The 15,968-nt window shown below is 33.1% G+C and overlaps 1 protein-coding gene across 5 annotated transcripts in view; it reads left to right on the top strand.

Annotated features, from left to right (window-relative positions):
- The first annotated feature begins 1,329 nt into the window (after positions 1-1,329).
- The window catches only part of LOC148603237 (calcitonin receptor-like), an 83,500-nt gene continuing 68,861 nt past the window's right edge, over positions 1,330-15,968 (top strand). Inside the window, exons 1-2 of one of the 5 annotated variants that reach the window (XM_088551545.1) lie at positions 1,330-1,429; positions 5,834-6,063. In XM_088551545.1, the coding sequence (XP_088407671.1) occupies positions 5,982-6,063 (82 nt within the window). In that variant the 5' untranslated portion in view covers positions 1,330-1,429; positions 5,834-5,981. Of the gene's footprint in view, positions 1,430-3,679; positions 3,697-5,332; positions 5,424-5,451; positions 5,567-5,833; positions 6,064-6,817; positions 6,854-15,968 lie in introns of those variants that run through there. The other 4 variants (XM_088551546.1, XM_088551544.1, XM_088551543.1 and 1 more) reach the window with 4 other exon arrangements.

The following is a 15,968-nucleotide window of genomic DNA, read 5'->3' as shown; positions in this document are numbered from 1 at the left end:
TGTTCTTTTGACACCCGGACCTGCACGGGGCTGTATTTAGAGAAGTTGTCACAGAATCACAAATATTTTCAAATACAGTAGATTAATTTATTACACATAAACTACCAGTTCAGGCTTCACACGATCACAAAGGTATGTTGGGGGGTGCCCATAGCTGCCTAAAACCTCTAAGATACGTTAGGTCCCCGGAAACATGTACGCATGTTGGGGATGTTTGCCTACAGTTTCTTGAAACTCATGAAATACGATGTCTTCGGACACACGGACACCTGTTGGTGAACAAGGCCTAAGGTTTCCTGAAACCCACCAAATAAGGTACGACAAGTCTCAGGAAATCTGCACACATGTTTGGGAGGAATACCTAAACCCACAAGATACGATAGGTCCCCGGAAACACTGACATATGTTTGGAAGTCTGGATTTATATTTGGATCGATTCATGTGTTAGACCACATGTGGCCATTGACTTCTCCGATAAATTATTAACACAGTTTCATCTTATTTTAGTAAGTAGTTTCAGTACTTTTTGAAAGGGTAGCTTCACATGAAGTCTCCATCTTTTGTAGATCCTGCCCATTTTACTTTATTTCTACGTACACTATATACAGACCTAACTTGAATTGTTTTGATCGCGAAATACCTATACACGTATATATTATCACATTTGTTTACATTGTAAGTACGGAAGTTGACGATTTCATGTAAGTAAATTGTAAATTGTCAGTGTACAAGACCATTACTGTATAGTCGTGTTTCCACAAGCCTACTTGAAGACCAGTTTTCGTTTATTTTTTGCATGTGCTATGATCCCTCAAATAGTCACTGGAGGTAGAAAAAAGTTTTTAAAAAATGCTAAATCGATACATGTATGCAGAGTTGTGATTATAATTTATACTAGGATTAATCTAAAAGCTAATTCCTTTTGAGTTATTAAGAAATTATTTCACTATGAAATACCAAATAAAATATATAGCCACGTAAATTCATCTGATTATATTTATATACACGAATCGGTCATTATCTATGTCAATCCGTAGTGGTCTGTTGTCACTTGATATCACGAACTCGAATTTAGACATTAAACAAAAGCCCGATCCTTTGACTTTTGACGAGAAAGACATGAGTTGGGCTCAAAGAAAGAGGACAGTCTTCTGAAATATATATTTTTTTGCAACAAGAAGGATACAATGTATCTGACAGGTTATTTTTTTTAGGTATTCTTCTGTGTGATGCTTTGAAAGAATCAGTTAGATAATATTTACTATAGAAACTTACACTAGAAATGCGGAAGGAAATTATTTAGTGAATGACCATTTGGCTAATCTTTGTGAACATTTTTCGTTTTCCGGCGATTGAATGGAGGGAAGGCACACTTTAACAGAAGAGAAAACAGTGTGGAAGAGGAAAATTGTATGAGCAAAAGATTGGGGTCAGTGATATTCGGTGCCAATTTATTATGCATGCAGATGAACGAAAGTGGTATGGTGAAACGCTCTTGTGTAGAGATATAATGAGTACATTCTGTGGGCAATGGAAATCCTGCGACGATCTATCGCGATTGCCATTGCCCGTTGTTTTCTCTATTATCTCTCTACACAAACGCCTGTGCTTTGAGGGCTTTCTAATTGTCGAAATTAAAATTTGAGTTCCAACACAAGTACTAGATGAGCTGTTATACGTAATTGATAAACATACATGTATAATTGTGTATGTCATTTTTCTGATACTTGTGGGTGCAAATTCTGCATTTTTTTTTCACATCGAGCTCGAATCCAAATGTTAATTCTACGGAAAAGAGCTTCATTAAATAGCTAGATGGGTGAATTTTTCATGATTTTTTTTCTATGATTCACTCTTGAATTATGAGAATTCCTTGAGTAAGACTTTTGACACAATTTTAAATTTGATTATAACATCTATCGCATGCACATCTGACACGTAGGCCAATCAGACTTTATACAAGCTTTGTAAGCTTTCTTCAAACAGCCCACTACGTATAGTATCAAAGGGCATTAATTTTGAAGTACCTTTGAAAATGGTGGTTATTAAATCACAAAGCAGTTATATTTGATTCAGTGTAGTTCCGTTGGCTTGGATAACATGAACTATATCTCTGTTTTGATGCATATATGCTGCGAAAAATCGTACGAAATTTGATATAATATCAATTAGTGCACGTTAATTGCCTAAGAGAGTAAGCTCCATCATTTGTTTCATATAACGATGAGGATTACTACACACGAACTGATCGAATTTCTTGGTCCCATTTCAACTTAATGGCAACATCTGAGCGTTGTTTAATTTACAGATCAATGCCCTTAAAATAAAAGATATTATGGTAAAACGTTGTTCATTCATGATTAATGTCAAATCCCACAAAGGAGATTTTATTTCAATATCATAGCAGAATACCTAAATGGAGAAAACATACCGTGCCTCTCCGAAATTAAACACTTTACCCCTTAAAGTCCTGTCAAGATAAAGAGAGTCCGAATAGAAATTCTATCGTGAATATTTAAATCTTTCAATATAAAGTATCAAAACATTAAATTCAATTACCAAACAATTCAAACCGGAAATGTGTTTTGGCGCTTAACATTATCCCACAGAGAGAATAGTATGGGTCTATGATGCACATGATATGTTAGGCTACTGATATATATTTGCAAAACAATGAACTGACGTATATAACGCCATAACATAATTGTTCAGTGAGTGACGTTTAAAACCAGGCAGATCCTATGACATGAATGACACAAGGTAAATTCTATCCCACGGAATTATACATTCCAATGTATTGTATATATCATAATATGTCCAATAATACAAAGATTTTTTCAAAACCGACAATGAATTGCTCAGAAAAACGGTTTTAACTGTTCTCTTAGAAAGCAACCAAATTTTGAACAAAATGTTAAATTAAGTATATGTTATAACAAGATATAAAAAAGAGCTTCACATGGTACTAACGGGCTTCCGTAGAAATCTACCATATGAAGTAACTGAACTTTTAAAATGCAAAAAAAAAAAAAAAAAACCGAAACTTTCCAAATGAACATACAAATAAAATTGTGTAAATTAATACTACAAAGAATAATGTTTACATTTTAGACCCAAACTGCAAATTCTGAAATTTCATTTTGGACATAGTTGAAATTATGCTTTTTGAATAAAAATGAAAGGGGCTGAACAAAACACCATTGGCTACTTGGCCCCTGTAAAATTTATTCTCCATATACAAGACTATTTGTTTACAGCATTACGTTCAAAAGCAATTAGTCCAGTCAGTTTTTTAAAAAAAGTGATATATCCATTGTTCATTAGCTATTAACTTTTCCGCATTTTATTCTTTTAATCCTTAATTCGATTAGTTCCCTTAGATCAATACTTTTTGGTGACGACTTGGCAAGTTAGACGAACCAAATAATCTTCAAGAAACAAATAATTCCAAAACAAAAAGATTTTTTCACTAATAACCAGTATTTTTGTTGTCAAAATTAACAACTATACATGTATTTTACATTTCTTTTATTATAATGGATGATTAAGATAAAAAATATGCAAAAGGAGAACTTCCGGAGAGAACATAAAGCTCCTTTATGTGCATATTAATTTATAATTTATAATTCAAAAGTGTTTCATTGATGCAGTCAACTTTTATGGATATTCATGATATATTACGCAACTGAACATATGGTAAGAAACATTTCCTTACGCATCCTTTCAACAGCAATCTTAACAAAAAATCATGTTTGTCATTTACATGTAACTACTTCCCATCATGGTATGATTAAGAGTCTGTCCATGTAAACATTAGGCAGATCCTATGAAATTGGTTGCACATGGTAAATTTTATCCCACTGATTTTTTCCAATGAAATGTATATATCATGTGTATGTGAAAAATTATGAAGTTTGTTTTGAATCGATAATGGGTGGGCCTGAACCTCACAAAGCAACCAAATTTTAGTCAAATTAAAAGAGTTACCTCCCTTTCTTCGATGAATTTGAATGCTTTTCTATTCAATTTATTTCTCTTTAATCATTGAAATTATTCAAAAACTAACGTTCAACTTTGAGAAGGGATGCAATTGTGATATGAAATGGGTGAAATATTTTTGAAAAGAAAACTTGTCATGTGCAACACACTGCCTGGTTTTTGCATGGACACTCTCTTAAAAAACCGGTCTTTAAAATTACATCATTTGTTAAACCTGGTCATTTACCATCTTTTCACAGTATTTATTAACTCGGTTGAAAATTACTATTCAACAGTATTATACATATGTACACGCGTAAAAAGCGAAGAAAAAAAGGGAAAGTCGTTAAGTTTTAAAAAAAGTGAAAATGATATTTCTATCAGTCGCATATGTGTGTATCTGTGTGTGTGTTGGATGCCTTGATCTGGCAACTACGTACAGTACTTGATACTAGTAAATATTTAAAGCGTACATAGAGTGGTAATGAAAAAATCATACTAAACTCGTAATACCAATTTAGAATCGAAAGTATTAAATGGTAACTTTGACAATTAAGTGTTTTTTTTTGTTTGTTTTTGTTTTTGTTTTGAGCGTTTATTTTCAAGTGTGCAGCACGGGCACCAAGTTGATATTATTTCAAATGAACAGAAACAAAAATAACAGTCCTCCCTTACTAATTAATTATATTTTCAAAATTTAATGACGGTTTATGATAAAAAAAAAGGACTGATGACGTCACAGTCACATTACATAATTAGGTCCTTGAGATGATGGAATTTTTTTTTATCCAATCAAAACTTTTTTTTCTGAAATTAAAATTAAACTGGAAAACCGAAATTAGCCACTTGTACCTGACTAAGTTCTGACATTTCAAGGCGAAAAGGTAGCCTTTATGTAAACGCATTGGAAATTGCTTTGAAGTAAGAACGATCTTGCCACATTTCAATATAAATTGCAATGCATCAAAGCATTTTACTTGCAAGCTTTGCATGCCTTCATTGGTTTTATATGAAGTTTGATTTATGTTCAAGTGAGCTACCCAGGAAACATTCATTTCATAGACCTGCAACTTAACATCAATTTTTGCTATCAATTTCAGTTGACTGAGAATCCTTTACTGGAAGTTTGCAAGCCCCCCCCCCCCACTTCCCAACTGAAATGTAGCTTTTGATCATGTTGATCCGAACTGTATATTGAATTAACAAATAATTGAGAATACGGAATGCTTAAAGCAAGTAATTAATATCTACATTTCCGCATGATTTTTGGCAAGGTCAATTTTGCTGCATGTTTACCGATTCTACAGACACAATATACCCCACGTGCTGATAATTAGACATTCATTAAGGCATCACGGGTAATCAATCAGATTGATGCGATTGCTCCTCTCTTAGTGTTCTGTCGTGATCAATGATGACAAGCGCAGTCAAAAACTAATTGTGGGGTTAGTCGATAAAAGCGTTTTGTTGATCTAGATACACATCTTATAGATGCTTCATTTTTGAACGTCAACTTTCTCACTCCAATATTTGAAGTTGAAATCTATCGCTGAAAGAATACATACGAACTCAATTAAAATAAGTTCTTGTAAATTTTCAGAAATGAAAGATCAAAGTCGTTTGGTCGTTTAGAATAAAAACGTTTTTTTTCGCGTTAATCGCTGCGGAAAATTGATATTGATAGAAAATAGTTTAAAATGAAATTATAACATGGATAATGATTTTCAGACCGTTGGTTTATTAATAATGTATATCGAGTTTATTTATTAACCAGTCATACAGTCGGATTGGGTATTTTACACCAACTGGTCGTTTCGTATGCTAGGTATAACTAATATATTCTCACCTATTACAGGTTCTTCAGTGAACATCAGTAGTTAGTGGAAGCTCAAAGTCCAAATGAAAAGTGGATAAATTCAGAATGTGACAGACTTAATAGCTTCTGTTCATATGACTTATAATTAAGTGAACATTTTTGGATAGAAAACTATTGCTTCGTAAGGATGTCTGACTTGGAAAATAGTATTTTTTTTAAACAATTACAAGATATACACTTATCACAGTGCGTCAAAACACCGGATGACGGTAAGTGTTTTTTTTTTTTTTTTACTTTTATAATTAAATAAACGTAGATTTAAATAAAATTTAGAATGAAATAAAAGTTGAAATGAAGAACTCGAAACAATATAAAATTCTTTAGTATGTGAAGATATACATGCTTAATGCACATAGTTACATGCAGTTTGAGGAAGCGACAGATGTTACTGTTTTCCTATACTGATCCTTTTAAGAATCAGGTACATGTACATTCTGAAAATATTTTGGTTAAGTTGATTCGTTCTTTTTTACAACTTTTTACAAGATAAAATCTTCTGTTTTTTTAGAGAATAAAATCTATGTTTCAGTTTTTCTGAACTATTTTCAATAACTGTATTCATCCAAAACCATCCTCAACTTAGATACTGACCAATCTAAAAGATTAATGAAAATCAAAGAAAATGAAAATTAAAAAAACAACATTAAAATGAAAATCTCAATATGAGTTCTGTGCTGAAATTTAAAGTACCTTGAGTTTAATATATATTACTTTTAGTTTTATATATATATAACTTTTTGTAATATATGTTAAACACTTATAACTATTTATTTAAACATGTACATGTATTTACTTCTTTGTGCCGTAAACTGAATTGATAGTGATCTTCACGAATCTTAACGTACCAGTCTGTACCTGAAATTTGTTTTGGGTTGTAGTATGGAACTTGATAGAAGTTTTTTTCATCGTACACCGGTATTATTGTTTTTAATCACAATACCACTTAGTCTTCCATTCTTTTAATTAAACTACAGAGGTAACTTCGCCCGATCTGGCAAGGTATGTTTTTACATGAGAAAGTCATAATAAGCCATTAATGATAGCATCCTGCACCCTTGAGGTTAACTTGGATTCTAAAAATGTTGTAACATGCTCGCAGTTTATTTTTTAATTTTGATATTTTTCCTATCAGTTATTGTTATGTCCTTAGGGGCCCGACCGGCTGAAGTATGTATAGCATAAAAAGTCGTTATACATTTGCCTTGCCTATCAATACAACAAATGTTATGTATTATCTCAAATAATTTCATTGCTGTTGATTCTTTTCTTTAACCAGCTGCACGGTAATTTCAATTCTTCGGCTAAGAAAAGTTCATGTGTTCAAGTGCTCTAGTACTTGTCAGTCATTTAAAGTTTGAAAATCTAATCAGAAATCCGTACATATTTACGAAACTTTTACAGAGGTGATGCTAGTGTGCAGGTAGAATAAATAAGTGAATTAAGATTTTCGAAGATTTGTTGATCTAAATTAAAACCGTTTACATATTTTTTATGAGGACAAAAAGATAGGTTCTTAGTCTATCCGTCTGTCCGTTATTTTTAAACATAAGTCATTTTTATGGTTCTTAGTGAAAAAATACAGAGCTAGGCACCAGTTTTTGAACATTTACCAGTAAATTTCAAAACACCTGGACGAGTTAAACTTAATGCCTCTATATTTTTTGTTCCCTATCGAGACAACTGAAACCGTCATTGCATCTGAAATTAGGCATTAATCATAAGAAGATATTATCGCTGTGAAATGATATACCTAATCAAGAAAACCACCAAGGGAAGCAGAGAAGTAACATTAAAATAGCTAATAACATCGTTCATTCAGTTTTAAATCTGTTTGAATTCGATAAGATGTTATGTTTTCTTTTTTGTTTGTAGTGTGATTTCAAATTTTCTGCATCAGTATAATATCATTTTTTCCCTTTAAATACCCCCACTCGACGCATCGGATATATAGGAATGGTCCATATGTCCTCCCGTCTCACATCTCATTTCTTGTCGATAATTTGAGAATTTTTCAAGCTCACTATTATGCTGTGGACCTACAATCAGCTGGTTCAAAATCGAATACCACACTTATACCTTTCAACTGACAATTTTTTTCTACTTCGAAAATTTGGAATATCTGGGATATTTGTCAGATCAATCTTCCTCTAGTTTTACGTAAATAAAACTTAAAATACCAACGTAAGTCAATACAAAAAAACCCAAAAAACTTCAGTGTAATATATGTATATATAAGTGTAAAGAATCTGCTAACAATATCGTTGTACAATCCTTTAGACACACACACATATATTTATATATATATATATATATATGTGTGTGTGTGTGTGTGTGTGTGTGTGTGTGTGTGTGTGTGTGTGGAATGTGACGACTCGATATTCGCTATACTGCTCCATTGGAGCAAATTGATAAAGGGAAGATAATGTGAGTATAGAAGGGTCTGAAAAATTCCCAACGATGTTAGAACTGTCAAATTTGCAAAGAAATTTTTGGTCGTTTCCTCCGCGGAACTCAAACTGGTACCGCTGTGACATCTGTGGCAACACCACCTGCACAAAGTCCAGTCTTGAGTCGATGCAAGGTTGCAAATTTGGTCGCTCCCTCGGCGGGATTCGAACCCCTTCTGTTCTCTGACAGCTATGGCAACACCGCCTGCACCAAGTCCAACGATCTAGATCACTCGGCCAACTACGCTATACAAAAATATAGTTTTCGTTATCATAAGTGAATCAAGATCGCGAACATTAGCACATGATTTAATTGAATAGGACAACCTCTGATGGTATCGGGTAAGACAGTAGAGGATCTGCAACATTACGGTGTATCCATCTGCGCTATGAAAACTGATTTGTTTGATGTGTTGTAGTTTCCGTTTCCTCTTTCGAATAACCCGGACTTAACTTTTTTTGAGCTACCCGGCGGGTCTTTCTAGAAAAGCAGAGGACGCTTACCCAACGTCGCACCTGGTCCATGTTCCCAGTTTTTAGTGGAGTCCGAGTTTGCTAATTTGCATTTGTTACTTTGTATGTGTGATTTTAGTTACTTTATGTTCTTTGTTGTGTATGTCTGCTTTCCGTGTCTGGTCTTTGTCCCTGGATTACATTCTTTTGATTACCGCTACAACCTTGGTTTCTTTGATTACTCCTATACAAATACCACTACACCAAGTATATGATACATATAAGAAGTCTAATGGGATGTGGTAACTCCACCATCTTACTTGCTAGTACATTATTATGTAGATATATATCATGCACGTAAGTGGGTGATTAACATAGAATGTTAATACAAGGAGATATGTATATATATATATATATATATATATATATATATATATATATATATATATATATATATATATATATATATATATATATATATATATATAATCAAGTATAAGCTACACCCCAACTCTAGAATCGATGCAATGTTGCGATCTAAATTTACATGGTCGCTCCCTCAGCGGGATACGAACCCTTTCTTTTTTGCGATATCTATGGCAACACCGCCTGCACCAAGTCCAACGTCCTAGACGACTCGGCCATATAAAACTATAGCTTTCATTATATATATCTATCTCAGAATGTGACCACTCTATTCTCTACACTGCTGCATTGGATCTAATTGATACAGGGTCGATAACGTAAACTTATAGAAGGGTCTGAAAAATTCCCAACGATTCGTATACTAAGTTAGAGCCCTAGATTAGTCCTACGAGGATGAATGACCCGGCCAACGACAGCTATATTTTTATATAGCCTAACTGGCCGAGTGGTCTGTGGAGCTGGACTTTGTGCAGGCGGTGTTGCCATAGATATCACAGGGGTACGAGTTCGAGTCCGGCGGAGAGGACGACTAAACTAAAAATTTGCATCGCAAATTCGACAGTTCTAATATCGTTGGGAATTTTTCAGACCCTTCTATATATATATATATGTTGTAACTAACGTAAGATTTTCTCAACATACTAAACAGTAATTCGAAATTCCTTATAACCATGGAACTTCATATTATCCTTCCATCATTGTATTACATAATTAATGTATAATTTTCCATCTTTTCCTAATAGCAAGATATGATCCTCATATTAACCCAATAGTGGAAATTAATTTAAAGAAAATGATGATTAAAAAAAAAGCAACACCATAAGAATGAATTCTTGGAGATGAAGAAAACTAATCTTGATATTATTGAAGATGGCTTGCTACAAGTCTGTAATAACATAAACAATGACTGTACATTTTTTTTTTGTTTTTTGTCAACTTCCAAACTATCATACTATTAGAAAAAAACAGTGTATATTGTCATCATAGCTTTTGTTTGTCATTGTTTTCCATGACACGTATGTAGCGGTTGTGTTTGTGACAGTTTTTTTACAACATTGTATATGATTGCTATGACAATGTATGTATTTTAACGGAAGCGATTCATAAACGCTAGTGTTCGAGGTTATACTCATATTGAAATTGTTTTTTATTGATCTGTCGGACTAGATTGTTCATTCCAGCTAATCAGAATACACTGTCAATATAATTTGATACAGTCCACTAAAACAGGCATGCATTGCATGTGATTTTTTTCTTAAATAATGCCATTGTGACACCCTTCTCGAAATGTTGCAAGTAGTTAAGTTATTGCTTGCAGACTCCAGGCTCTTTGACTAGTTTTACTTAAAATTTCGTGCATTAACAAAATGATTTCCAAATGGCCGTCGGAACTTCGATTTTTATATTTTTCATATTGATTCCAGATAAAGACCATTTTGGAATTATTGAATATAGTTTTATTGATGAGATTGACATGCTTCTAGTATAATTATTACATTCAGTCTAATGTCTTGATGGCCATATCATAATTATAGTATTCATAAAACAGCTGCCGTATCGAAATTTTATGAATGTAATTGACCATAAGGTTAACATTGACGTAAATTATTACAGATTCACTCACGGAACCAAAGATCTCCGTCCAAATCCTCTTGTCAGATTACATCGGATAATTACAAAGTTATGGAAAAATGAATGCTTTTTCTAGACATTGGAACATTGGCATAGAGCACGTTAATATAACACCATTCGAAATTACTTATGTGGATAAGTAGTAGTTCTATTTGAACACAAACTCTAGAGTTATAGTTGTGTTTGTTTAACATACTTCTGTTGTTTATGTGGTTCTAGTTATTATGGAGTCCTTTTGAGTTTTTTTTGTCGTTTTTTTTTATGTTGTTAGTTATTGCTGTCATCGATTTTGACCCCTTTTGGATTTGATTTTACATTTTACTCATGGTTGTAAATACAAATACCATTCATTTATAAATATATTTAAGGACTTGGGACAATTTTGCCGTCATTTTGTTCATAGAAAAAACATTCACGAGTTAAAATTATTCACAAATCGATGATATATTTTGACCGATTGAGGAAACCCGGGTACAACCTTGATTAATAATACTCTACATTCACATTTTAATCTCAACGACCTCAACCTTCCTTCCTTATCTGATATTAAGAAACAGAGGATTTTTTACGGGTTATATCATTTTCATATTTTTCAAATGTGCAAAAGGTCCAAAAGATGCCTTCTGTAAAAATACCTCGCAATACTGTCTAATGTGTCGTTAGTATTCGTATATCACACTTAGCTGTTGGTGAAAACAAATTCCGTTTTGCGATTTCCGGTTTTAAAAAATAAATGGGAAGATTTGTTTAAAAGTATTAACTAAGATTTTTTATACAGCTTACATGAGCGTATGTAATTACTTAGTGTCCGTTTGTTGTCTTCGCCGTTGCTATCGTCGTTTTTATACTAATAGGATAATTAATTGGAAAGAAAGAGTGAATAACCAAAATGTTATCACGAGTGCCGAAGAACGCCAAAATTTAATGAGTGTGTGGAACTTGTTCCGCGCACGAGTTGAATCATCTAGTGTTCTTGGCACGGGTGATCATATTTTGGTTATTCACGATAACCACTTGATTTTCCTATTATATAGATTTTCTTCATAATTTATTTTTTGAACATATATATTAAGTTATGTGATTGGCGGATTGATATCTAAGTTGTGACGTTTTGGCGGGAAAAAGTTTGAGCGTGAAATTACCCCTGCACCCCTGGATCAGCCACTGATTTTACTAGATGGCATATATACATAAAACACATGTAAGCCTATATTTGAATGAATCACCTAAAGAGGTAGATGCAGGGTAAGGAACATAACTCTTGAAATCGGTGATATGTTTGTAACATATTCAATTTTACCAAAGCCTATCAAGCTTTCATTCGAAATAGAATGAAATCAGTGTTAGTTACTTTGATGCTTACATGAGATTAATGTAAAGTGGTGAATACAAACATTCCACTGATTTGTAAGAGTTGGGTCCCATACTCAGGTCTATCTCCTTAATTCATAATTTGCATGTTGACAGCTATTAAATTATTTGGTTTTAAACTCACAATGCCTTTACAAGAAAAGGAAACAAACGAACTGAGATATACGAATATAAGATAAACATTTTGTGACAATCACTCAATTTAAAATGTATTTGGTAAGTTACATAGGTACATAATGAATCATTGTTATGAAAGAGTAATCAAGGGAACCAAGGTTATAGCGGTAATCAAAAGAATGCAATCCAGGGACAAAGACCAGACATGGAAAACAGACATACACAACAAAGAAGGCTATGATGATTTCAGAGATCAATGAAAATGAATAGTTTTTACGTTAATAAATCCGGTGAACTATCGTTACCTCTAAAAACCTATCTGTCATCTTAAGACGCTTTATTAAAAGCTTTTAATTACTGACATTCGTTTAGGGATTAAAATAGTTGCCTTGCGTGTACGTCAGTTTCTGTGTCTTCTGATTAATCTAAATTCTAATTTAAATGTGTTGTCTTCCGTATTCAATTGGATTCAACAATGTACTGAAATATAGAAACTGACAAATATAAACTCGATTTTAATTTCAGTCTGTATCAAAAATAGATTATGTCGGTTGTTGACCTTTTTTATTTCATATTGGAGCCAGTAATAAAAATAAAAATAGTAACCAGTTCATGTAAGTGAATGCATAATATTTACTCATTAGACTCCCTTAGAGCGCCTTTTTTATTATTATTTTGGTAAATACGTCATACGTGTATGAGTGACTTATATCGTGTATAATGAAGGAATGTTCTTAATTTTTTAACGGGTTATAAGAAATAATTTGGTTTGCGGCAGTTTATATATTTATAAAATGTGTGAACTGCACTAGCCAGGTTATTGTGTATAACCTGTTAAATACTAGAAGCATTCCTTATAATTTAACTTCTAATGGGTGGCAGCCCAAATATTCATAATTGATTCATAATCAAAATAATATTTTGTATGGGATTATTTAAACCGAGGAATGAGAACCAATTGACGTAAATGACGTCATAATACCAAGCCATGTTATACAAAATAACCGATTTGTCATTATTACCGCGTTATACTCAATGTTTGACTCTTTTACTCCAAGAAAGACGGTAGATACAAATATGTAGCTCTTAGAAGAGATTCCTCATATTTTGTAAAAATAATTCCAAATCATCATCCAAATCCGAAGAAGATGCTTTCAAAATGCTCGAATTTTAGATCGACAACATATTTGTCCAGTGTGGTGGACGCGTTTTTAAACAAACGGTCGGCATTCCAATGGGAACAAATTGTGCTCCTCTACTTGCTGACCTATTCCTTCATTCCTATGAGGCTGACTTTGTACCTGATCTGATCCAAAGGAAGGAACACAATTAAGCTAGATCCTTTAATCTCAGTTTCCGCTATATCATTGTTAGATAATCCTAGTTTCGGGGATTTACATTTCGCATCTACCCCAAAGAACTTGAGATAAAAGATACTACAGACACTGTGAAGTCAGTCTCATATCTTGACCTACACTTTGCGATCGATGGATCAATGGTAAAGGAAAACTATTGACCAAGCTATACGACAAACGAGATGACTTTTCATTTCGTATTGTCAACTCTCCGTTCATCAGTTTTCATATCACAACTCATACGTAATGCCAGAGCTTGCCAAGCTTTTTGCATCGCGCTAGACTTCTTACAATTAGGCTTCTGGAACAGGGTTATGTTGCTACAAGATTGAAGTCATCACTACAGAAGTTTTAAGGTCGTCATCATGAACTCGTGGATCATTACGTTCTATCCATCTACACCATGAACACTGATTTGTTCAACGTGTCATAGTTTTTCTTTTCCCTTTCGTCTTCCCTGGACTTGACTTTTATATGAGCAACTCGGCGAAAGTTTCTAGAAAAAACAGAAATCATTTAACCTACTGGTGCACCTGGTCAATGCTCCCAGTTTTTAGTGGACTCTGAGTTGCTCATTCACTTTTGTTACTTTGTATGTGTTATTTTATGTTCTTTGTTGTGTATGTGTTTTCCATGTCTGGTCTTTGTCCGTGGATTACATTCTTTTAATATCCGCCAGAATCTTGATTCCCTTGATTACTCTTTGAAAAACAAAACTTTAGAACAAAATTCCATTCGAATAAACGGAAATAAAAGAATAGTGAAAACAATAAAACAAAAAAAAACAAACAAAAGCAAACCAAATCAGAAACATCAAAACCCACAAAACAAATAAAAGCCACCAAAAAGAATTCTATATAAAAGTTTTTTTTTTAAACTGTTTTAAGTAGATAATTCAAAACAGTATTATCTGAAATTAAAACTATCACTGACAGTTAGTGATAACTAACGGTCTCGCTTTCATGCTTTCATGCACAAATATCATTGACAAAAGTTAATCAACTCCTTTATTTATCTATTTTAATGCATGTTTTCCCTTCTTACGATGACCTCAATTATTTATTACAAGAAACCCTGTTTCAAGCTGTTTGTCTTTGAACTGTGTTGGATACTTAATTTAAAGTTCTTAGTTACCCTCAGAACCATACGGTTCTAATCGATATTAATCTGCGATGATTGTAAGAAACGACTCCCATCTGTACTATAAACGACTATAGCAGTCTATTTGGCCGTGAACTATCAGTAAGATTAACGTACTCCTTTATCAGTAGAGTATTCAAGGTACAAGCGACAATGTAAAAAAAGACAAAAACAGTGACGAATATCATAAATAAAACACAGATGTCAATTTACTGTTGACAACAATTACGATGTGAAGCAGACTAGGTGCTTTGGTTGGGTAATGGTCTTTTTCTTTTTACGAATTAACAATTTAGAAAAAAAAACGAATGCACTGAACATACATAAGAAGTTTTATGGTCGTCATCATCAACTCGTGTACTCGTGGATCGTTACGGTGTATCCATCTACACTATGAAAACTGATTTGTTCAATGTGTCATAGTTTTCATTTCCTCAATCGTCTACCCTGGACTTGACTTTTTATGATTAACTCGGCGGATGTTTCTAGAAAAGCAGATGACGCTTAATGCTTGCCGGTAGTGGAGTCCGTATATATTATTTTGGTTATTTTATGTTCTTTGTTGTGTGTGTCTATTTTCCATGTCTGGTCTATGTCCCTGGAAAACATTCTTTTGATATCCGCTAGAATCTTGGTTCCCTTGATTACTCGTAACTATACACAGTTAAAGTACTCAGCAAAAATGTCTTTAGTACAGGAAGAATTACCACTTTGTACTGAGATATTTACATTTTGGTTAATGCTTTCTTTACCTCTAGTTCTACGTATATGTTCTCAGGTTTTAGTGTTTCTTTTGTTTTTGTCTTTGTATGTAACCGAGATTTGGATGATTTCATACCTTGGTTGACCTTGATTTCGTTTTAACTATTGTGTAGTTTGATTAATGTGTCTGCAGCTTATTCATTAATACAATAGATCTTTTTATAATGCTGGAATCTGATTGCAATTTTACTAATCAAATTATGAAATGTTACAAACATACTTGAGCCAAATGAGTTCACGTGATGTTCATGTAAATCGAGCTTTTAAATAAATTTCATCTGAAATTTCCAAATGAAAATAATATGAAACATTTTTCATATAAAAATTATTTTTAAGGATATTTCACATGAAAATCATACGAACGTCTTGTGGAAATCACAAGAACTGCATGCAAAGTTCATATGAATTTCA

Source organism: Perna viridis, chromosome 11 (genome assembly GCF_037379345.1).
Source record: "Perna viridis isolate PV_CMFRI_1.1 ecotype Kerala chromosome 11, ASM3737934v1, whole genome shotgun sequence".
Lineage (NCBI taxonomy): Eukaryota > Metazoa > Mollusca > Bivalvia > Mytilida > Mytilidae > Perna > Perna viridis.
This window is presented reverse-complemented; position numbering and strand designations above follow the sequence as displayed.